At 37.2% G+C, this 23,412-nt stretch overlaps 2 protein-coding genes across 6 annotated transcripts; both read right to left on the bottom strand.

Moving 5' to 3' along the window:
* Positions 1–4,330: 4,330 nt before the first annotated feature.
* On the bottom strand, positions 4,331–23,169 carry LOC136261333 (uncharacterized). Of its 5 annotated transcripts, none has more exons than XR_010703863.1 (4): positions 22,989–23,169; positions 6,363–8,703; positions 5,357–5,505; positions 4,331–4,560 (listed from the first exon to the last, which is right to left on the bottom strand). XR_010703863.1 is itself a non-coding variant. In XM_066055324.1 (4 exons), exons 1-3 carry the CDS (start codon positions 23,138–23,140, stop codon positions 5,361–5,363), a joined length of 2,607 nt encoding a protein of 868 aa, XP_065911396.1. In that variant the 5' UTR covers positions 23,141–23,169; the 3' UTR covers positions 4,331–4,560; positions 5,357–5,360. The 5 variants fall into 5 exon arrangements, 3 of the variants coding, with proteins under 3 accessions (XP_065911396.1, XP_065911394.1, XP_065911395.1); XR_010703864.1 differs by having other exon boundaries at positions 5,361–5,505; XM_066055324.1 differs by having other exon boundaries at positions 6,394–8,703.
* LOC136261334 (uncharacterized) lies at positions 15,305–19,217 on the bottom strand. The gene is made up of 3 exons (XM_066055325.1): positions 16,786–19,217; positions 16,319–16,655; positions 15,305–16,276 (listed from the first exon to the last, which is right to left on the bottom strand). Exons 1-3 carry the CDS (start codon positions 16,844–16,846, stop codon positions 15,859–15,861), a joined length of 816 nt encoding a protein of 271 aa, XP_065911397.1. The 5' UTR covers positions 16,847–19,217; the 3' UTR covers positions 15,305–15,858.
* Positions 23,170–23,412: the final 243 nt, after the last annotated feature.

Below are 23,412 nucleotides of genomic sequence, written 5' to 3'. Positions count from 1 at the left end.
CAAGAAATAAAATTAATTAGTGAAACGGCGCCGATTCTCATCAATTCGCCTAACTTTTTTTCGCCATTTACTTTTGATGGAAAGATTCGCCAAACTTTATTCCCGCCAAAAATTCCCGCTATACGGTATCTCACTGATTTATCAACGATTCTGGTATTTGTTTACAAAAATTGCGTCATTTTTTCCGAATTTCAGCATATAGATGGCTCAGCCAGATGGCTAACAAGCTTCAGTTATAACCATACTCCGCATGCAGGTATTTTACCTAGTACTGGTCATTGCTGACCCACGGCGCAGTTGCTGCCCTGCTTGTCCTGTGCTTCAGAGGAAGAAACATTTTGTCTGTCGCCAAAAAGCTGCACAGATCATGCTGCCACCAGAAACTGCCAATAAAATCAAACCACCAATAATTTGAGTTGATGATAGACTACTTGAACAATGTTGAGAGTGAATATCGTGGCATATGAAGAACCCTACGAACTGCTGCAATGAAAAATCACGTGATTTTAAGACATTTTTATCGTTTTCTACCAGAAGAAAACGATAAAAATCTACAATGGCCATCACTTCAACACCGACGATATGTGACTAGATTAAAAGTATTCTGCAACATTGTTTACTCCTCATCAGTCTTAACAGTCCCAAATTATTTCACTAACACCACATATCCCACCTGCCACCACCACCCCTTCCATTTTGAGATTCCTTTTGCTAGAACAGATCATTATAAATTCAGCTATTACCCCAAATCTATCCGCGATTGGAACAATTTACCAACTGACACAATAGAATCCCAATCTCTACAAGTATTTTTAGATAAATTATAACTGACTCTCATCTATGTGATTTGTAATGTTTTTCCTTACCTGAACATATCAGTTTGTAACTGTGTTTTCAGTAATCATAATCATAATCATAAGAAAGTTACAAACTTGGCTGCCACGTTGGTGTTATTTAAGTTACACTTAGCCTAACACATGACAATAATTAGATAGTTGATTGGTGGATATCGATTTTTCGCATTGCGGACCCTACTATTGCGTAACATTATTATGCAATGCGTTTTGAAGGGGCTATGCAGCGTTGGATACTATCCTAAATATATATATTATGTAATCTTGGTAAAGTATATCACGTGCCAGAGCAGAGGCCAGATTTGGACCTAGTGAAAGGATTAGTGATACCTACAATCATCACAAAGATAGGCATAAAGCTGAATAAGCAGACTTATGATTCACATGATTCTACACCGTGCTTGGAATTCCAGGTTGCTTAGATTCCATGTGTAGACTAACACCATAGAGCATAGAAATAAGCTGCAAATAGCAAATAACAGCAGTATGCATACAGTATAGCTAGTTCATGCTTGTTGACATTCTTTATTAATAAAATGTGCGTGCGTGAGCCCCACTGTTGCTTGAGGCCATGCACTTGGGGTGTCTCAAGGTTAACTCCAGTTCCAAGTTGAGAAGTCTTGGGGGGGGAGGCATTTGTCCCAAATGCCCCATCCTAGATCCACCATTGTAATGGTCTACATTAACATAACAATGGTGATACAGTATATACATAAGCAATTAACATTGATTTCACATTACAACAATTATATACTGTGATGTCAATGATAATCCTTCACTCCCCAATACCTTTGTTTGGAACACTGCAAGAACTTTTTAACACCTAGTAAGCCTCCTCTATCCGATAACATCAAAATTAAATCAATGTCAAAATGTTTATAGGTTGCAAATTTATAGTTAGTAAGTAGCAACTTATGCATCACAAAATCCATTTGAGAATCAATCACAAAGTATGCATTCTAATTTAACACCATAGCAACATCATGGCAATAGCAAAATTTTTAGGTGGAATTGGATAGAGCAATTCATAAGTACTAAAGTTTATGATATTTGATCATGTATAGCATAGGCGGTGGAGACGGGGACCATGGCCCCCCCACTTTTTTGGGACACTGTTTGCAAGAAAAGATCGAGATACTCTAATAGAACAGTCAGGATCTGGATACTCTAATAGAGCAGTCACAGTATTCAGAGAAGCAGTGTAGCAAACTACTTAGCTACGTATGTGTAGTTATAAATAAGGAGATATAATTGGTGGAGAGCAGCTATTGTCAGCAGGCTGTAACCTTTTTTTTTTTTGGTCTTCAACTTACAGCTAGCCTGGCCCCCTCACTCTTTGGCCTGCTCCACCGCCCCTGATGTATAGTGCTTGCAAAAATTGAAAATGTTAAATGTATGGAGTTTGTATTTGAGAAATTGAAGAAGTGGTCCATCCAGCCTGAAACCTAGCAATTGGAGTTTAATCAGTCCATTTCATGATCTATGTACAAAAACCAAACAAAGGATACTAGTGATGTACAGTGTTGCTAATAAAATTACTGGCAGTAACTTTGTAATTTTCATTTTTGCCATTCTCACTTCACAAATTCCATTAGTATGTTTTGATGTGATATTCATTTGTTTACATCAATATGTGGTGTAAACAGGTGTAGTATGTTCAGTGTTTGCACACTTTGTGAATGTGTTCTTATGACAGTTGTGAGTGTATATATATTTGATGTATGCATGTGTCTGTATGTACTGGAATAAAAATGATATAATCTGGTGTACCACATTTGTAACAGACCCTCAACAAAGCATCTTGTGCAGTGAGTGGAAAATAAAGTTGCTAAGTTGTACTCATGACACTACGGCCACTATGGCAGTGGTTGTAGCAGGCCTTATATAAAGTCAGGCAATAAAATACTTTAATAGAACAATCATCAAACAGTATAGCAGAAAATGCTAAATTGTTGTCTGATAACACTCCCAGATGCAATCTCAAGGTTGCTATTTCAATTATTTCTCAGGTGGGTCATTCCCCTAGTCAACCTAGAAAAGCATACATGCTTTGCAGCTAAGTGCTTTGCAGCTAAGTGCTTTGCACCACAAAGTTTACACATCCTCCTATATCTGTTGGTGGTGTTGTTCTACAAGTTACTGAGAAACAGAAGTATTTAGGACTTATTTTGACTCTATTATGTCTTGGACCCATCATGTTGCTAATGTGTGCCGTAAAATGCCGTACTATCTATGTTTGCTTAGGTCTCATCGACATGTTACTGACAATATTTTGATGAAGATGTTATTGGAATCCCTGGTATTGTCTCATTTATCTTACTGTATAACAGTTTGGGGACCATCACTGGGAAGCACTCTGCAGCAAATACTTCAGAGGATACCAAACTGTACAGTAAAGTTGTGTTATGACCTAAGGAAATATGATCATGTGTCTGAATTTTATCATAGATTACATGCAGTGGTTGCCACTGCCTTATTTTATTCAATTTAAATCACTGTGTTTAATTTAATGTACCATCAGTACCACCAAGTTAAATATATTCCACTTGAACCACCAAGTGTTTTCAGTGGAACTACTTCTTATAGTACAAGGACACCAGTATATTTTGCGAACATACCTATGTTCCGCTTATGCTTTACCCAATTTTGTTTTGTTATAAAACCATTCAATGGTGGAATGCATTACCATCATCTGAAACTGACTGTATTAATTCTCCATTTTATGAGTATTTGGATGTCCTTAAGCAGCACTGAGACTCACTCCTTTGATAACATTAATATGGTTGTAACTATATGCATGTTTTTTTTTGTGATGATTACCAAAGGTTTACCAAATCCATGCAAGAATACCTTGGCTGTAAAACAGGTAAATAAAAGTAACTGGCAACCAAAACAGCTGATATCTGAAGTGGCCAAGAATAAAATTATGTTGATGCAACAAACTACAATTATTAATGAACTTGTACCATTGAATATTCAACTCTGTTCTATACATTCACCCTTGCTACATCCTAAACTAATTCTTTGTAACTCTAATTGGCTGGTAACTTGCCCACCTTTTTCAATAGTCAGTGTAGCAAAAAGGCTGCCAAATTACCAGGTAATGAGAGTTACAAAGAATTAATGTAGGATGTAGCAAGGGTGAATGTATAGAATTTAGTTGAATGATTAAGACTCAATGTTACAAGTTCATTAATAATTGTAGTTAGTTATTTCAACATAATTTTATTCTTGGCTACTTCAGATATCAGCTGTTTGGGTTGCCAGTTACTTTTATCTGCCTGTTTTATAGCTGAGGTATTCTTGCATGGATTTGGTAAAACTTTGGTAATCAGTTAGTGTAGTACAATGATTCTTGTCTGCTCCAGATATCAGCCTTCAATCACCAGTTAATTTCATGTAGTCTTTTTCCACAGCTAAGCTGTCTTTGCATGGGATTACAATTCTTGGAAGCGTCTTTTTTTACAGTGAAGGTGTATTACTACATATATTACTTCTGTTTACAATGGAATGACAACCTATGATGATGTAATCATGTGTAACCAAACAACAACTGAGACTATGTATAGTGATTAGAAAAAATTGCATAACAAAGTTACTACAGCTAGCATGAACAGTATATTCTACAAGCTAAAGATGTATGTTAGTACAAGCAAGTAGTTAGATCCAAGTATATAGCTCTTTTTGGTGCCACATCTTTTTAGACCTGCAATCAATTATAGATGATATAATAACTATAATATTTGTATGCAGTGCAGTTATGTGTGACAACTAGACTTTAAACATTAGGATACATGAATAGAAGCATTTCTTTTAATTGTTCTATTCACCTAATAACTTAACACCAACAAAACAGCAGGAAATTCCCATGTCATTTGCTAATAACAACCATTTTGTTAGAATTATATCCTTCAAAAATAAATTTAATTATTTGTTTTAAAGGTGACTTCAAGCCTGACATTTGCAGTGGTCACGTACTTTCAGACAATTTATGAAATTACAAAAGGTGTTAGTAGCAAGCAGGGCCACCTTCAATGCATTACATTAATGTATACTTAAATTCTGATGATAATGTAGTGGAAATGGAAATTATATTCTCCCTCCCTATATCAAAATAATCTAATAAAGCAGTCAATTATTCTATAGAAAAGTCACACTTTATATCATAAAACTACATAGGGTTGCTACTTAATTTGCACAATTGTAAAATCTAAAAAGGGCATGACCTCTGACCCCAGGTCTGTTGTACAATTTAATTGTCAATGTACAACTGCTATTGCCAAAGTTGCTCCATCTTACTCTTTAGCCTGCTCGATCATCCCAGATATCAGTAAGCACAAGTGACAATATATCAACAATTAAGTTCTTACCAGATGTGGATATATTGTTTTACACTAAATTATTTCAAAATAATGTGAGGGCATGGTCCCACATTTACATGCTTTGGGTGAATGTAGCAAGAAATTTGGAGACCAAAATTCCTTAGCCATGTTTATACACACCTACTTATGGAGCATCTGATTCACCATCACTATCTTCATTGATATCATCAAACTTCTGTTCATCAATCATGACATATTTGGTTAATCTTTTCCTCCTGGTCACATAGCAACTTTTCACCACAAATAATATGTAAGCTAGGAATAAAACACTACACAGCGTTAGCAAAGAGATATAAAGAAACAGATCCCATACAAATAACATGGTTATGCATATCATTCCTCCACAACTAATAGGTATCAAGATATGCTTTAGTTTGGTAGAAAGTGCTAAGTAATTAACAAGACACAGTAATGGAAGAATTGAATATCCCATCACAGCACCTGTACAGAGTCCATTTCTATAAAATCCACTAAATGAAGCAAGAATCATTATCAACAAAATGACAGCATCAAAAAAGTTTAAACTTTTTGCTTTGTAAGGCTGGAACCAGAGATGAATTGCAAAAATTAAAATGCAAGCTATGAGGATGATAGAAGATGGTTTTACAGATAAAAATTGCATTGTGATATCCATAGCATATATCACCTGTCTGCAGATCAAATAATATGCAGCAAACCAGCGATACTCTTCTTTGTAACATCCTTGTAGTTGATCTATTACTGGCTTGATGCTTATTAACTTGAGGTTAAAATAACGAATCAAATAACGTTGTGTTAGTATAGCAAGAGGTAGACCAATTCCAATAATCAGTTCACACAATATTGCTATGATACCATATAATATGTGACGACCATGAAAATATTGCATAGTTGGAGATAAGTACGTGTGCCACTTCAATGCATTGTTATTTTCATTGTACACTGCTAAAGGCTTTAGTAGTTGAACTGAGGTATAACATACAGAGTTATACGACAGAAGCAGTAATAAACAAATGGATTTGCTATTAATGTATCTTCCAATGTATCGAGCTACTACAACATACTTTCTAGCAGTTACAAAAATTACAGTTATTAGGCTAGTAACAATCAAAGCATGAATGTAAGTTATGTACATATGATCTATCACCTCAGTTTTGTGTAAACACAATCCCAAGTACCTGAGAAAAGGTGGCTTTAAATTTCCAACAATTGTAAAAAAAGATAACACTTGCATAGCTGTTCCAGCATCACATATTTCAGCATCAGGGTGATTATAAGCATAAAACATGTTTGCAAATGCCTCCAATACACTGTAGTAGAAAACAGCACCATAAGCATACCCAGCAGTGACATCAAACTTAAAGTGTAACATAACAAATATAAAGGCTATTACAAAACACCAGTACAAGAATGAAATGAACAAAAGTAATAGCAAATTAAAAGCTAGAGATTTTGAAAGGCATTTCTTCGAATAAACACACTTTGTTGTGTCGTACAGGATAGAATCATTACATTCTCCACATGCCAACCCAATCCAATGTTCATGACATTGAGAGTTGCTGTCTGGAAGAACTTTTTGAAATTCAATGACAAAATTTATATCAAAATAATTATCACATAAACCAGGAGGACAACTAGGTACATACTGGCTAAAGCCATTACTGTACCAGTAACCTGGTACAATGCTGTATTCACCTGGATCATATTGGTCATGTAAACACACAAATCCTTTAGGCATCTTATGGACATAATGCAGGAGATCACATGACAATGGCAAACAGCCAAGGCCAGGAGATGCAATATGTGCAATGTCATTAATGCAATTATCTAGATATTTGTTCCAGTGTACTGCTATGAAAATGTCACTTGATAAATCATGACCATGGTCATTAGAAGTAGAATATGTAAAATGAATTTCATTACCACGGTTAAAGGAGCACTTAACAGCAGTATCATTAGAAATTATTACAGAATTACTAGTTCTATTGATAATGCAGTTATAAGTTGAAGGTGTGTCAGCACAACCAATAGAACAACTATGATTAATCGGACTGATGTGATTATGAAAACAATCAACAAACGTAAAATTTAGGTAAATGTCTTGTAGTGTAAAATCAACTTGGCAATCAGTTTTTCCTTCCTTAGTAATGCATGTAAAATTTGTGCTGTTCACAGCTACATTTGACTGAGGGGATGGTATGATGCAGCACACAGAAGAAGACAATGTTTTCTTGTTATAGTACAAAAGTGACGTGGTAAAATCCAGTGCACCACAATCTATAAAACTTAAGTAAAAATACATGTTGTTTTCCATTGTGTTAGCAGTATTACTCACAAAGTGATTAGGACCATTCATCATTTTATAATAACTGTAAAAATCCCAGTCATACATGTCATCAACTGTAAAATGATCAATGTACAAAGCTCCTCCAAATAGTAAAGCTGTGTTGTTTAAAAACCTCAAAACTGTTTTACTGGTGTACAACTTAGATCCTTCACCAATGTAAACAGCCCCACCATTATCAGCAGTGTTATTATAAAATGTAACAGTTCCTTGCTGAGCTAATATAGTTGAATACAACAAATAAACAGCTCCTCCATTATTACCAGCTATGTTGTTACAAAACATTACTGTTCCATTGACACTTACTGTACTATTATACACCCTAATAGCTGCACCATCCTCACTAAGTTCACCACTTGCATTAACAACAACATTATTGTAGAATGTTACATTGTGTAACCAAGTAATATCAACATTATCACCAACTACACTAGAGTTGGTGTTGTTAGTAAAGGTACAAGAACTGATTAGCAACTTTGGAGTAGACCAATTTCCAATGAAATTTACACCATAACCAGAATTGTTAGTAAAAGTACAACCAATGATGGTGACACTAACATCAGTTGTGGTGTTAATATGTAATGCTTCATACTTGATGGTGTCATACAGATTTGAATTGTACACAAAAATAGATGGTGCTAAAGCATCAACACCACCATTGTTGTGGAAGAAACTATTTCCATTAATGTGTATTGAACCAATCCCTTTAAGTGTAAGAGCAAAGTTGGTGGAATACTGAAAAGTACAGTCAGTTATATAAGCATCTGTAAAGCCATACATTATAATTCCATTACACTTGTCCCATGTGATGTTCTGAATTGTAATTTGTTTGATATAATTACCTACCAAACCACCTTGATGATCACACATAATAGCGGGATTATTGTAACCTATGATGATGATAGATGAGATATTTCCAAACTCTACATCATGATGTAATGATATATCAGAAGTTACACTGATCTCAGTGTTATCCTCGATGTGGATAAAAGCTAAGGAAAGGCTAGAACAAGGACATTTTCCATCAACACAACACTCCAGTGTATCAGAACCACTCTGATCAATGGTTATCACATTCTTAATAGCCAGAACATTGTGTATAAACAACATGAGCCAGAATATGTGCATCATTTCAGGGAATATTCTAAAGTGTGCAAGTATACATGACTAACATACACCATAGGTAAAAAAGTAGAAATGAAACCTGTACAAGAGACATAATTTGTGGACATGCCAACTGAAAAAATTACAGGGTTATTGTTAAGGATGTTCATACAACATAGTCTCATATTCAGACAGTTTGTTGGGAGGTGGGTTCAAATATCCATCTGGTCACTGTTGGAAATGTTGTGTAGGTAGAATCTATCAGATCGCTTTGCATACTCTTGTGAACATTAAGTAGCTAACATTCTTTACAAGCACCAATAATTCACATTGAACATTTTCAGCGTAAAACGATATGATGTAATCCAATAGCATTCCAGGTGTTCACAGAAATTGTGCAATAGTGACCAGATGATTTTTCTGCTACCCACACAAACTGTCTGACAAAATTAACACTACATGGCTAAACTGTATAATTATGTAGCATAAAAAAATCTTGACAACAGTGACAGATAATATAATCTTGCAAGCCATTCATAAATAATACATTTCAGAAGAATCTGTTTCATATCAACATGTATGGTTTGAAGCACCTTGGGATGCAAAAACCCTTGTGCCATTCTGGCAGACTCAGGCAATTACATACTCATTTAGCAAAGCAGAACGGATGATGTAAGCAGTACTAAGCACTTTTTTTTCAATGCTTCAAGCTATATTATGCCCAGTAATAACACTAAAGGCTTATGAAGAGCATACCAAGGAAATTAGATATTTGCAATCACCTACTACATATAGGACAAAAACATTTTGTTCTCTCTTGAATTGGGAAGCACAATCCAGTGACCTCCTCTACAATTTCCAGGTGGCTTAATAAGATCATAAGGATGCTGAGAGAGATAACAGCATCTTTGAGTAACACTCTGTACAAGAAGCTGCCTCTTCTGAAGCAGATGGAGCACATATGCATGTTACAACTAAGCAGGCACTGGAGGCTGCAGCCTCAAAAGGCACCTTCCAGAAGTTTCATCAGAGGGATTTAGATGCGGATAACAAAACTAAGTTGGGAGTTATCAACACTACTTGTGCTAATTGTATCTTCACCTTGGAGAGACAACGATAGATCAAACACCATACATTTGTGCACTGTGTTTGTGCACTGTATTTGTGCACCGTGCACTATACATTTGTGCACTGTGTACAGATGTAGTGAAGTGGCAAACAGGTATGTGGTACTGGAGTACATGTGTTGAAACACCATTTCCATCATATGTGACCATGATGTGCTGTAGCAGTCACATATTTGACCTATTCTACATATTTCTGCAAACACATAATTATGTTGCAAATCTGACCTATTTTACATGTGTGCTAAATATACCCTTGGGAGTGCAAATCCAGTATTTTTGCAGTGTTGAGAATCCAATCGCAGCAATCTTGGACTGAATGTGACTCCTGGTCTGCTACTATATCGAGGTAACCAAGCAGCTGCAGGTGTTCCGCTGTGAGTGAGATGTTCCTTGCAATGCACCAATTGCAAATTGTGATTTGGCTAACTGGCACAGCAGGTTGAAGGCAGTGCCTCCCTTTCGGTTGATGCATGTCACTGTCATTATGTTGTCTAAATGAAAGAACACCACTATGCCCTTTCAAGTATTCTGCACAGGGCTAGAAGTGGTGCTAGAAATTCCATGTAATTGATGTGATGCCCCTGTTCCAGCACTGACCAAATGCCTCCTGTCCGAATCTGGCCATTCAGTACTGCGCACCCCTGAATGCATCGGACTCTATTGTCATAGATGATTCTGGTAGGGCAACTGGTGTGGTTTCCTGTCTAGGAATATCCACCATGATAGGTCGGATTTGCTCATCAGATCTAACTGCACCACAGTGTAGGTCACCAACTAAATTAACACCCAATATTGCCTACACGATTTCAGATAATAGCAAAGATTTCAAAATTTCTGATAAGTTTTTTGGACATGTAAAAGACAATAGATATGAACACTACATTAAAACCACACATTCAGCAACAAGATTAAAATCTTGTAGGTTGATTCTTGCAATCCAAAATCTCTTATTCCTTGGAATCTGTCGGATATTCACAAAAATTATAAACCTCGCAGAGTTTTTCAGGAATTGCAGTGCTTTGTAATGAAGGGGTGTGTTGGAAGGCCTTGCATTGTAGCTGTTGCTTTGCCCACAAATTGGGCTACCTCCCTTACAAACACTGATGTCTTCCACTAATCTGCAAGCATCATATCTATTGGATCTTTCTCAGGGAATTAATAATGCCATAGAATGGGTGTGTATCTCGAAATCAAGAAATTCCAGCCTCTGGATAGATTCTAGTAGGGATATTTGTGATATTGACTATCAATCCCAAACATTTAAAAAGCTGGCAGATCAATAGAAATATCTGCTGTAACTGCAGGGGCGGATCCAGGAGCTGGAAAGGAGAGGAGCACAAACAGGCTAAGTTGTAGGTGGTTGGGGAAAGCCAGATTCTCTTTTTATAGCTAGTAGTTGCTGCATTTTTGAAGCAGCAAATAATCATCACTTGGTAGTGTCTCACTGTTGATTTTTGACATTTTGGCTTTTGCAGATGGTTGTGGAATCTTAAAAGTTGTGTAAAATGATATGAATCTCTTAAACAACAGCAACACAAAAATTATGTTTAGAAGTACTTAGTATGGTAGAAGGTGCTGGTGGCAATTTCACAGTTAGTTTGACTTTGGTTTGCTTTGATTTCAGGTGAATTTGTAATAAATGCTACTAAAATGTGCATATCATTATCATGAGTTAACCCTGACATAAAATTTAGTATTTTAATCAGAAGTATGATCCCTCCAAAAAGTGAGGAGGGGGAGGGGCATTTGCCCCAAATGCCCCATCCTGGATCTGCCATTGAACTGGACCTTGTCTTGATGTAAGATCAACAGATTATCCAGGTATATTATTAGGCAACAACCAGCCTGTCTTAGAAACCCTACTACTGGTTTCAATAACATTGTGAATACCCTTGGTGCAGGTGACCTGCCCAATGGTAGGCAGGTGTGTAACATTTCTCTTCCCACAGGAAGGTGAGAAAAGTTTGATGGTCTGGGTGGATTGGGACTTGGAGGTATGTATCCTTCAGATCCACTTTAGCCATCCAGTCTAAATTGTCTAATGGTTGGAGGAGATCTCGGAGGAGGTGAAGGGCCTCCATCTTGAAGTGTTCTTGCCTCACAAAACGGTTGAGACCCTTCAGATTTATTACTGGTCTCTGACCTCCATCCTTCTTCTCCACCAGAAATATCTGGCTGGGACAAATAGTTGTCTGCAACTATGTTTCTACAATTGCCCCTTTGGACAAGAACTCTACAACCTCTGCTGTTATTAGGGTTGCATTCTCTGTTGTGGTTTGTATTTGATGTAGTATGTAAGTCTGGCATGGTGCAATTATCATGTCTAGTTAGTAACCACTAACCAGCCACAGTTTGGAGAACCCACTGATCTTAAGTCAACATTTCCCAGAAGTGTGACACTCACCCAGCCACCTTTGGGCATCTTATTAACAGGTTCATATTGTTTATGTGTGCTTGTGAACCCTGTAATTGAATACTGGTCACAGGGCTTAATGAATGATTTACAAAATGTGTTAAATCGTGCACACAACTAACGGTTAATTGTGATTTGTTTCATGGCCGCCGCTGGGTTGCCATCCCCTTTGTTTGTAGTGGCCACTGTTGTAGTGGGAGCTACCCCTGCAACCCTTCTGAGAATCCTGTCAAGGTAGGTTGCTTCAGGGTCTTTGTCAGTGCTGCTGCAACCTCTTTGCTAGTGTAGCAAGAGGAGCAGCTTCCTTGATTCAGTGTTCCTCACAAGGCCTTTCAGTCAGGAATTCATCTGGGTGTCTCCATTCTATAGAGCTCTGGGCACTAGCATTTCCTAGCAACTGTAGGGATGCTTGTATAGCTGCAATCACTTCTGCAGGTAGCTCTAACTATTCTGTCCTTTCCAACACATGTATAATTTGGAAAATTCCAGCCATCATGAGTCAGGCTCTCCATATTTCTCAGTGCGCTCCACTCTCTCACTATTTTTCAGCTTCGACTTAAATGTGTTTCATTAAAGGCAACAGCTTCCTTAGACATTTTAATGAGCTTTGTTGAGCTGCCAGTCGCATAAAGTTCCAGAAACAGTTCTTCCTTCTCTTCAACACTACTATCAGTTGCTTCAGAAACGGAGTTTCTTCAATCTGTTCATAATGAACTAACAAATTCATAATAATGCGCTCTCTATACTGCTCCATGTAGACAAAGAAGACAATTCCAATAAGGCAATGACAATGGTAAATTTATTACCGAATCGTACGTAAGCCCCCATAACTCATGTACCTTTTGCTGTATGAAACAAAGATTTTCTTACTCTCCATTAACAGGTAAATCCAATGGTGTATGGGTTTATTGATTTGAGCTTTGTTTAGGTGTGTATTTAAGAAATTAAAATATGCATAAATTTTATGTTTATGAGTATTTTTGCTCAGTACATTTCAATATGATTTTATGACAACAAACATGGCCAGCCAGCCAGTCAGATGTTAATGTTAAATCATGATATACATTCTGCTCTCCTGCATGTATTATAAAGTTATTGATCATTGATTTCTTTAATGCTTTCATTAATGTACACTAAAAGATTAAAGCCTAATGCATTCTTTAATGTTCACACATAGCTACAACCATGCATTTCGGTACATGTAACAATATCTGAGTGAAAATATTAATAGCTTAATTGTCTACAAAATTATAATATCACATTCCGGAATGCTCTGTTCATATCAACATACCGAGTATTTGGCACAAATGACAATCATTTTGGCATAATAAAATGTGATTTTCCTCTGTGAAAAAGCTACATGGTCAAGCTTCATAATTGGCTCTGACAGCTGAGACGTTTGATCGGATTCATGGACTAGGAGATGAAAATCATCACCAATTTGTGCAGTAGCATCAATGCCATGCAGGATGAGATAGAGATGCCTTGGCTTGCCCAGGTCTGGCTACTCCACTGGTTTTAAAGCATTCAAAAAATTTTTATGGCACAAAGAAAGTGACCCTGTTCAACCAATACAACTAAACATCTGTGCAAAGCTATGCTCATTTGCTAAACACTTCATAACAAGTATGTCTTTGTAGTTACAGTGTTCCTTTAAACTTCTCCAAGTATCCCAGTAAATAGACTTTCGACCAATGTTTAGTATTAGGTTTCAGGAATCAAGTTACTCCATTTAAAGCTGCTATGTATGCTTATAATGTGATAATACGCATTCCCCAATAGTTCTATGCAGGTTTAAGGGTTAAGGCACCACAAAACAGGAGATTCAATGCTTGTACACCATAACTGGTCTACTTTTTGTGATTCATACTTTCTATGCATACCTACAATACATTCGTTCACCATGGTGACATAAGAAAACATCACGTTAGTATTAGAATGCTGTCGGTTGTAAAGTTAGTGCATATCCTCTATAGCTTGCAGTCATAAGTAACCAAGAGAGTCTAGGGTAATCCAATCTAGTGCAGTAGTCCAGTAGTAGCACCCAGCAGTATGCAAGCTGTTCATTTTAGCACATTTTACCTTCAATCACTAGCTCCTATCACACTCATGCTAAAAGAAGTGGACAGTTGTATTTATGCTGCATCTAATGCTTCCTAGCACTCACAGTATTGCTTAACAACTTCTCTTATTTTCTATTTGTTCCACATACCATTTTCGTACCTCACTTCAAAGGGAAGTGAAAGTGTATATGGCATTGTTATCAGTGCTTAAGAATGCATTAACTAGAAATGGAGGTAGTATATCTAAAATACAACTGGGAGTATATTTTTGATACACTGCCTCCATTTCTCATTAATGCATCAATCCTGGCATTTCCAGAAATCATCAGATATCAGATCCCTTTGATGAAATGTTATCTCCTTTGCTATAATATAGTGACACTTTACGGGATCATTGTGGGTTTTAGATTTGTGAATAATGTAAAGTTGAGCCAGAGTTAAGCTGTGGACTAGGAAATAAAATGTTTTGTTGAATGAAGAAAGTTACAGTTAGTTTATACTGCAGTTTTGATCAATAGTATAAAGACACATAATGTGGCACTTAATGGATTTGGCCATTAGTGTTACAAAGATATTCACGACTTTGGTTAACTTGCAATGCCACAAAAACTATAATGATTAATAACTCTTGTGTGCTGAAAGCTAACTAGACTTTTCTGCTACTGGGCACTAGCTAGCAAACTATACCATCATACAGCATTGTAGTTACAGATCTGCATGTACTACCTTCATTACAATTTGTTGTTTTGAAGGTGCATCTCTCCTGCGATGTAACTCGGCAAGTTAAGATTCCACTTCTCTGAATTTGTAGCCATGAGTAGAGGGCATATTACTTCTTCAATTGCAATCTGACTTGTGTGTGTAACCTGTAAGGTCTATGCATTATAAAAGGTATATGTGTATTTTAATGACTTCCAGTATACTGCCACCTTAAGGTTACGGCCTCATGGGATACCCTTGTGAACCAGAAATAATTATTATTATAACCATATGAAAAATTTTCTTACGTAATTTTTGCACATGAGATTATCCCGTGGCCTTCTGTCTAAAAGAAGAACATGTGGTATTGCGCTTTTAAAACAACATTGTACAAGGAAGTCTACAAGAAGATAAGTCAAACAGTTCAGTCACGCGTTCTTGGAGGATTGGTGTGAAGTGGGGCTATTCTCTGTAACCATTCTTCGAGCCATTCTTCTCTACTCGGAATCCAATCTTGTAGCTCTCATATGGGAACCCTCGGGATGGCAAGCTCAGGTAATATAGCACAAAAGTAGAATTCTCTGAGTTTAGTGATCTTTGATCAACAGAATTCTTAGTCGAAGGGGACGCGCTAAATGTGGACAACTCTCTTTGTTCTGAGATGAAAATCACACCACTTCACTTCGGTACACAGCATGGTGAATTGTATTTGATAGTAATAGTTGTGAGACTGCTTCAGTGATCTCCTTCCATTGTGATGATATAAACAGGTACACTTTTTGCTTGTGATGGAGTCGTCAATATTGCTCTCCTTATAGCTGTGTGGGTTTTTTAACTCCATTATGCCCTGTACTCAAGTAGCCTGTGGATCCTCTGCCCAACCATCGGTAAGTTCAGGATACTACAAGTCCACAATTGATTGTAACATTGGCTGCTGGTGATTTCTGCTGCAGCCAATTCAAATAATGTTGAGAACTGGCTTCTTCCTGACTAAGTCCCCAAGCAGTTGCTTTGTTGCCTTGAAAAGTGGGATACAGAAGCTGGTGTACTAGACAACCAACTGGGGTTGATGCATGTCTCTTTGCAATTTTATCCATATTGGATGATGTAATACACATTCGTCTGTGGGTCTTCCACAGGACTGTTGCATTATCATCCCCACAATCATGTTGTGTTGTGCTCAATTTGATCGGCTTTCTTTGATTGGGCTCCACTGGGAGTTTAATTTTGTAATAGCTGGTTGCTAGGTTCTGGAGCTGCTGAGAGGGGAGGTTAATAGGTACATCATCTGTGTTTATTCCACCGTCATATCTACAGATTATATAAAAGTTATTATGTACTTCTTTATCTTACCTGGAGTGCGCTCTTCTAGAGGAAAGGGTGTTATTGTTTGAACTGTATCGAGCCTTTTTCCGTTGAAGTTTGGCATTGTCTGAAGCTTTCCTCTTTCTGGCTTTCTCTGTCTCCTTCACTGCTGCTGCTGACACCTCCTGAAATACATCTGATGGTTGCACTGACAATGCCTGCTTCCAACATTTTGGTCCCCATCCAGCTCCTTCGTTGCATCGTAAGCCTGCTCCAGCACAACGACCATTCCATGAGCCTGCCTGACTTTGGTTAATCTGTTTCCCTCCATCAAACTGGCTTCTTATATGCATCCAACTCTCTGCCAAATATGTGGTGAAATTGCCTATAGTGATATAAATAATGTTGTATAGACATTAACGGTGAAAAAAAAACACAAGTTTCGAAAGTATGAAATAATTATTCCTTAGAATTTATAAATTTTGTTTCAGTTATATAAAATATACTGTGCCTACCAATTAATTGTGGAGCTTTTGCAACCAATCTGCTGAGAATGCGTTGGATGTCGCATAGCATGATCTGATCAATATTCTGAAGTTAAGCACTGGGAATGTCCCTTACATCATCAAGGCCCTCATCAGAAGTGTCATCATTCCATGCACTCTCCTGTTCTTTTATTATGTCCTCGATGTCTTCCAATTGCGCAGGTTCAGGACAAGGTGATGCAGAGGAGCTGGAATCAGCTGAACCAAGAAGTGGCAGTTACTGTGACATGGATTGTGACAAGGGTTGTGATGTGGATTGTGACAGGGGCTGTGGTGAAATAGAACGCACAGATTGAGCAGGCTGCTCTGCACTTTTCATGGTAGCCAAAGCAGTGAAGTGGTATATTCATCAAATCATGCTGTAGTTTGCGAATTGCTGCTTGCTTATGGTTTCTTTACTTCGCATCACAATGGCACTTCTAGCAGCTTTAGTTAATCTCTTCTTTATGGTTTCAGTTAATTTCCCTCTGTTTTTGTAACTGGAGTGAGTGGAAACCAAATTCTCTAGAGAAGCATGAAAGCATTTAACAGCATGATTTGCACATTCCAGTTTTTTGATTGCAAATCCCCAGGGTAGTTTTTCTACAAGCTTAGGTTGAACTGAGCTGTCTCCATCCCCAATGTATTCCATGTACCTTAAACCATGCTGATGGTAAGCTTCTTCAAAGCCTTCTGATATTATATCTGCTTCCATTGCAGATGACGCATTACAGTTGAGATAGCAGTCATGTTTAGGTGGTGGGTTCCCATCAGTTGCCTTGCTACAAACTGCACAGTACTTGTTTCTAACACCCATGAACAATATCTTTTCTGTTTCTTTACCTATGATTATTCCTACCCCAGACTTAGCATTATAAGAATGCTTATGAGCATGTTTACTCCATCCACCATCAACGATTACCATGATGGCATGTATTCCTTCATAGGTCCTATTTTTAGCAAGTGCAATAACTCTCTCCTCTTCATCAGCTGCTTTCATTGACTCTTGCAATAGTGTCTGCCATCATTCCCCTATACTTCGTTCTGCTGCCATAAATGCTTTTTTTGTCATTACAGGTACTCCAAGAACTGCCATGCTTTCTTCTAACCTAGACTGGCCACCTCCAGTAAACATCAGACCCCATGTTGTAGCAACACTGGCCTCCCAGTAAGGCTTCCCAGTCAAGCCTTTCACCTTCCACAATGTGTGAAGTGTGAATTCTTCATTGCAGTTGGAAAAATTAGTTGACGCTAGTCTATCACAATGTGTTTCATTTATTGTTACAGTGACCTGGTCATCAGCTGAATTTCTGCTGGTGGACGGGCAAGAGGTGGCAAGGCTCACAATGCTTTGTACATGGTTCTGAAGATTCTCCAGGATAATGATTCTGCTACCATTTAGTGGTGGTGATGGTGTGCTACTTGACACTGCCCTTGGTTTCTTGGGGACTTTCCTTTTTTTGAATTTGCCCCTAGAGACGTGTATACTGGCATTCTTCTTGCTTTCCATGTTTAATGATGTTTTATGTTTAATTTGTTGTTATTGTGTCTGAGTTATTTCTATCACTACACAGTTATAAAATTCACCTTAAAACCCAAGAAATCAACTATCAGAGCTTAGTAAAATACCTTCACGTCAAACAAGAACTTCAAATGAATGGCATTAGCAGCTGCTGCGGTCAACTGTAATGCCAGTTTTATAGTACACATGCATGTATATGGTACTTCTACACTATAAGCTTTCTAGCCAAAAATATCAATTGTCCACCAGACTGTCAGTATTTTAGAGCCATTGGCCAGTAATTCATGTTAATGCCAAGGGACAGACAAGCCAATTTTTGAACACAATGTTTGAGTCTCATAGCACATTTTATAAAAAAGTTTAGTAGTTACAGGAAACCTTCTTTTAAACGAAACTGGCCAAGAAATAAAGCAGGAGTTAAATCTCTCATCAGTCCCTCGATATTGGTTCTGTTTAAAGGTAGTGCATGTGGGATACTAGGGGAAATATGGAATAGTAAGGGGAATGCGTAATTTCGCTGATTTTTGGCTAGAAGCGGTTGGCAATTAGCAATGCACTTGTGCTCCATTGTGTTCAGTTGTGACTCTATGTGATGGAGATTCTTAAATACAAACACTTAACAAACCTGCATGTTTATTAAGTAGGTGATAGCGCATTGTACAGTGGAGAAATTCTTGAAACAAGCAACACATATGTATCGGCACATTTACGTTATCCCATATGAGCTTGCATTTTAGCTTTCTGTATTTAATTGCGTCCCCACTCTCAAAGCTTTCTGCATGCTCATGTTGTTACACTCATGTTCAGCCTCAGTAATGCCTTTTATTACATAGGTTATCCATGATCAAAATTCACATGGCCCAACATAAATACACTAGCAAAAGCCTGCCTGCAACTTGGAGGTGAGTTACCCAAGCACAGGCAACAGAGGGGGGGGGGGGGAGGGGGCTAGGGGGCTAAAGCCCCCCCCCCCCCCCCCCCCTCAGAATGATACCATTCCAAAGTTATCCTTCTTGGTGGGGCTGAAAACTGCGATAAAAATCGAGATACTCTAATAGAGCAGTCACTCTAATAAGGTAATCACAGTATTAGAGCAGTGTGTAGCGAGCTATGTAAGGATTTTTAGGTTACTTATCAGCTATGAATGCGTAGTTGGTTGAGACCTATTTTTTTTTTTTTGGTCTCACCATACCAAACCAGAGACTAAGTCTGGGTCAGCCCAGCCCCCCCTCATATCAACTACTTCCTTTGCCCCTGTACCCAAGTGAAATATATTATCTTTTAGTTTGTGATTACAGGAACCAGTATGTGTTGTAGGCACCAGCTTGTTATTACCAATCCTATTATGCTATGCTATAGTGCTTATATCTCAATATTTATGCTTATTTCTAATAGATTAGCACCATCTGAATAGATAATAATAAATTTCAGCGATTTCAAAACTAAAGATATCATTTCCCATAGCCATAGGTAAACAGCAATACATTGCTTTATAAAATGATGGTCATACCAGTTACTGACTGCTTTATTAGAGTATGTCTGTCTCTTTCCATGACAAGCATTTTTATGGCTAACGCTGCAGTACAGCTACTACAGCATCATTATTCTACCTATTATGCTAGCTTTATGCTATCAGGTACCTATTATGCTTATTTAATTTATTGGACAGACAGACAGTGTCTGATGCGGCTCTGATGCGACCAGGGGATCAGCCCAAAATAATACATATATCTACAGTGATATTTGCTATAAAGTCAATCAAGAGTCGAGTTAATTATTGCTTGCAGCTTGGATTTAACAGGGGTAGAGTGTTACTTTCAATCAAGTCACTAGGAAATTAAATTTGTAATAATCACAATTGGTAATAGGTATAATGAAAGCTTAGAATTATATCAGCATAATACTATAGGTTGGTGCCTAATGTGTTATACAGATCAACTTGCTGAAATGTTTGACTTTGAAATCATTGCAGGTCAACTTTACCAGTGAGGAACATATAACCTACATGCATTATAATGGACAGGTATGCAGACCTGCCACCTGATCAGTTGCTTCCAAAATGTCTTTCTATATCCAATAACAATAAAAAAGAGATTAAAATTTATGGCTTCATGTAAGTATATAAAAATACTGGTCAGTTAATTGAATTCATATGAATATTATAACTGTAAAAACCTGTGTGGTACTTACCCACAGCCAAGGGAATTAACCAAATGGTATAATTAATAGAGTTAGCCAAATGGTATAATTAATAGAGTTAACCAAATGGTATAATTAATAGAGTTAACCAAATGGTATAATTAATAGAGTTAACATGGGCTGTGCTTATCAGACAAATCACTCATGCCCATCAGATTTGTCTGATAAGCACAAGGGCTGCAGGTTTGAGTGTGAGTGCTACAAACTCAAGTGCAAGTGTGTATATATACCAGGCATTCCCATGTTACAACTATTAACTTAGACCATTTGGTTCTTGGCTGTGGGTAATCACCAAACAAGTTTTATGCAGTTATAATAGTCCAATGGATTCAATTAACTAACCAGTATATATTAATATTATTACATGCACTTAACTGAAGCCATAAACTTAACCAGCAGTTTAAATTAATTTTATCGATAAAATGATGTCAAGGATAATAAACCACCATTGTTTACTATATTATATAGTAAAAGCAAATAGCTACTTCACATCACTAAACTGTGATGTCCTAGAGCAATAAATTTAAACACGTTTAAAGTAAACTACATCACAGTTTTACCTGCATGCAGGTAGTTCATAGTAAAGTCACTAGGGGGATATTTATGAAATATACATTGTATCATTATGGATAGGTGTGATTTCTTGATTGATAACAGTACTTTGTGTAACACTACTGTTATTTTATTTTCCACTAGTACAGAAGTGAGATACCTCATAATTAAGTCCCACCTTTGAAATTCCACAATTAGCTAAGGTTAAGAGTAGGGTTCATCACTCAAATACTCATAAACTATATTGAATATTTCATATACGTATTTAGTGCTCAAATTCACATCAAATTTCATAATTTCAATCTTTTAAATTTTCAACTTTTTTGAAGGTCATGGTAAACTTGGTACATGATTAGAATAATATCTGGAAATTTTGCCATTCGTCAAACTGTGTTTAGAATTTATGATATTTCATTGTCAAAGAGCTTGTGCAATAATCCCTTTTCTATATAGTGTAGTAACATATAAAAATAAATTAATAAGTATAAAAGTCAGTCACACACTAATTACAGAATATATATTATTATTACTACATGATTATGTTACCACAGCAAGTGTTCAAACTGAATGAATGTTCAATTTCTACTAGCAACTATATTAAATATTTATGATAATAAAATCAGCAACTTCATGCAGAGCTACACAGACCCATATAGCTATCAGGGAATAAGGTGTTCATTCAAGCACCCATAAATACTTCTAACATTTCAGAGCCAAAAGTGAAACTAGCACAACTTCCAGCACAACTACCTTAGAATACTACAAGTCCACTTTAACAGACTGATACTCATGGGATCTCTTTCTGCTGCCATATGGCCATAGCTAGCTAGCTAATACCATAGATAGTATATTCTACATACGTAGAATATAATATCTCTGCTAATACTTTTATGTTTAAAAATTGTCTCTGATTGGTTCTAACCAAGCAAATTTCATGGGGGTGGGAGGCATCCCCAACCTAGCTGAGCCTCCCTAGATAGACCGTCTACAGAGCCGCCCTTGGCAGCACTTTCTTGATGTGCTTATCCATGCATGACCTAATAACGCATCCTAAGGTGAAATAGCTATCTTTCTACCCCACTATGCACTTCCATATGCACCTGGTATATATAAGGTAGAGCGAAACCTTGCAATCGATTGATGTCTGATTGCACACAATGCCGCTACACAAGAGAGTCTCAGTCACACCCACACTGATAACTCACTACTTCGTTTTTACTTCCAACAACTTTTGTACGTCTCGAGCTGTAATAGAAAGTGCTTTTTAACTATACTGGCATACTGACCATGCACTCTATGGCTGTCAGTGCATGGTATTATATCTATAGGCCCGTGCATATGTAGAGTAACTCACCTAATATTGGACGGGCTCCAAAATTTGACACAATTACTCGAGCTACAACAGGAATTTTTGAACAACATATATATCTTCAGATAGTTCAAGGCTGTGGGACGTTGCACACCAAGTATCAGCTTTCTCGGCTTCTTTGTCTGGTAGCAGCAGCCCTGCAAAGTCATTAGTCCAGTGTTGGAGGTAACGCGTTACTCGCGTTAGGTAATATTACTTTTGTGGTAACTAAGTAATATTATAACGAAATACACTATAAAAGCAGGTAATATAACTCAAGTTACTTTACTTACAAATGTAACACGTTACCTAAGTAATATAGTTATTGTAATATTATGTAATATTATTACTACATGTAATGAAGTTACTAATCTCGTTAGTAATCCACTGAATAACGCCTAGCCACAACGAAGTAATGAAGCCTACTGAATGAAGCTTATTCACCAGCTTCTTACTTATAACCAAGATTTTCACATTTCCCAACACTAGAATGCAATCATGTCAACATACGTGACAGCTTAAGGCTGTGGACACAAAGTAATATAGCTAGACAATAGTTATAGAGTAACTCACCTAATATCGGACGGGCTCCAAAATCGGACGCGATTACTCGAACTACAACAAGAAATTTTGAACAACTTATATGTCTTTAGATAGTTCAAGGCTGTGGGACTTTGCACACCAAGTATCAGCTTTCTCGGGTGGCAGCAGCCCTGCAAAGTCATTTCCGATTAATACGTATTAATTAATTTTATTTATTTATTATTGTGTAGGACTCCATCAAGGAGTATAACACACAGATACAAAACAAAATCAAAGTAAATTCAGATGATTTAACAAAATGTTCTTAAAACAGTTTATAGATGGCTGATTGACCACATCTTCTGGCAAAGTGTTCCATAATTTAATAGTGGATGGTAAAAAGGAAAATAAGTACGAGTTGATTCTTGCTTGTGGGATTCTGAAACGTTGTGAATGACCTCTGGTAGCTAACTGA

Source organism: Dysidea avara, chromosome 7 (genome assembly GCF_963678975.1).
Source record: "Dysidea avara chromosome 7, odDysAvar1.4, whole genome shotgun sequence".
Taxonomy (NCBI): Eukaryota; Metazoa; Porifera; class Demospongiae; order Dictyoceratida; family Dysideidae; genus Dysidea; species Dysidea avara.
Note: the sequence above shows the minus strand (reverse complement) of the source record. Positions and strands in the feature narration are given on the sequence as shown.

Bases quoted from the DNA above. Each gene is read 5' to 3' on its own strand.
- LOC136261334 (XM_066055325.1), bottom strand. From the start codon at position 16,846: ATGCTATGCGACATCCAACGCATTCTCAGCAGATTGGTTGCAAAAGCT. The intron at 16,656-16,785 runs GTAGGCACAGTA...ATATCACTATAG, and splicing joins AAAAGCTCCACAATTAATTG to GCAATTTCACCACATATTTG. The intron at 16,277-16,318 runs GTAAGATAAAGA...TATAATCTGTAG, and splicing joins TCTAGAAGAGCGCACTCCAG to ATATGACGGTGGAATAAACA.
- LOC136261333 (XM_066055322.1), bottom strand. From the start codon at position 23,140: ATGACTTTGCAGGGCTGCTGCCACCCGAGAAAGCTGATACTTGGTGTG. The intron at 8,704-22,988 runs GTGAGTTACTCT...TGCACACTTTAG, and splicing joins TGGAGCCCGTCCGATATTAG to AATATTCCCTGAAATGATGC.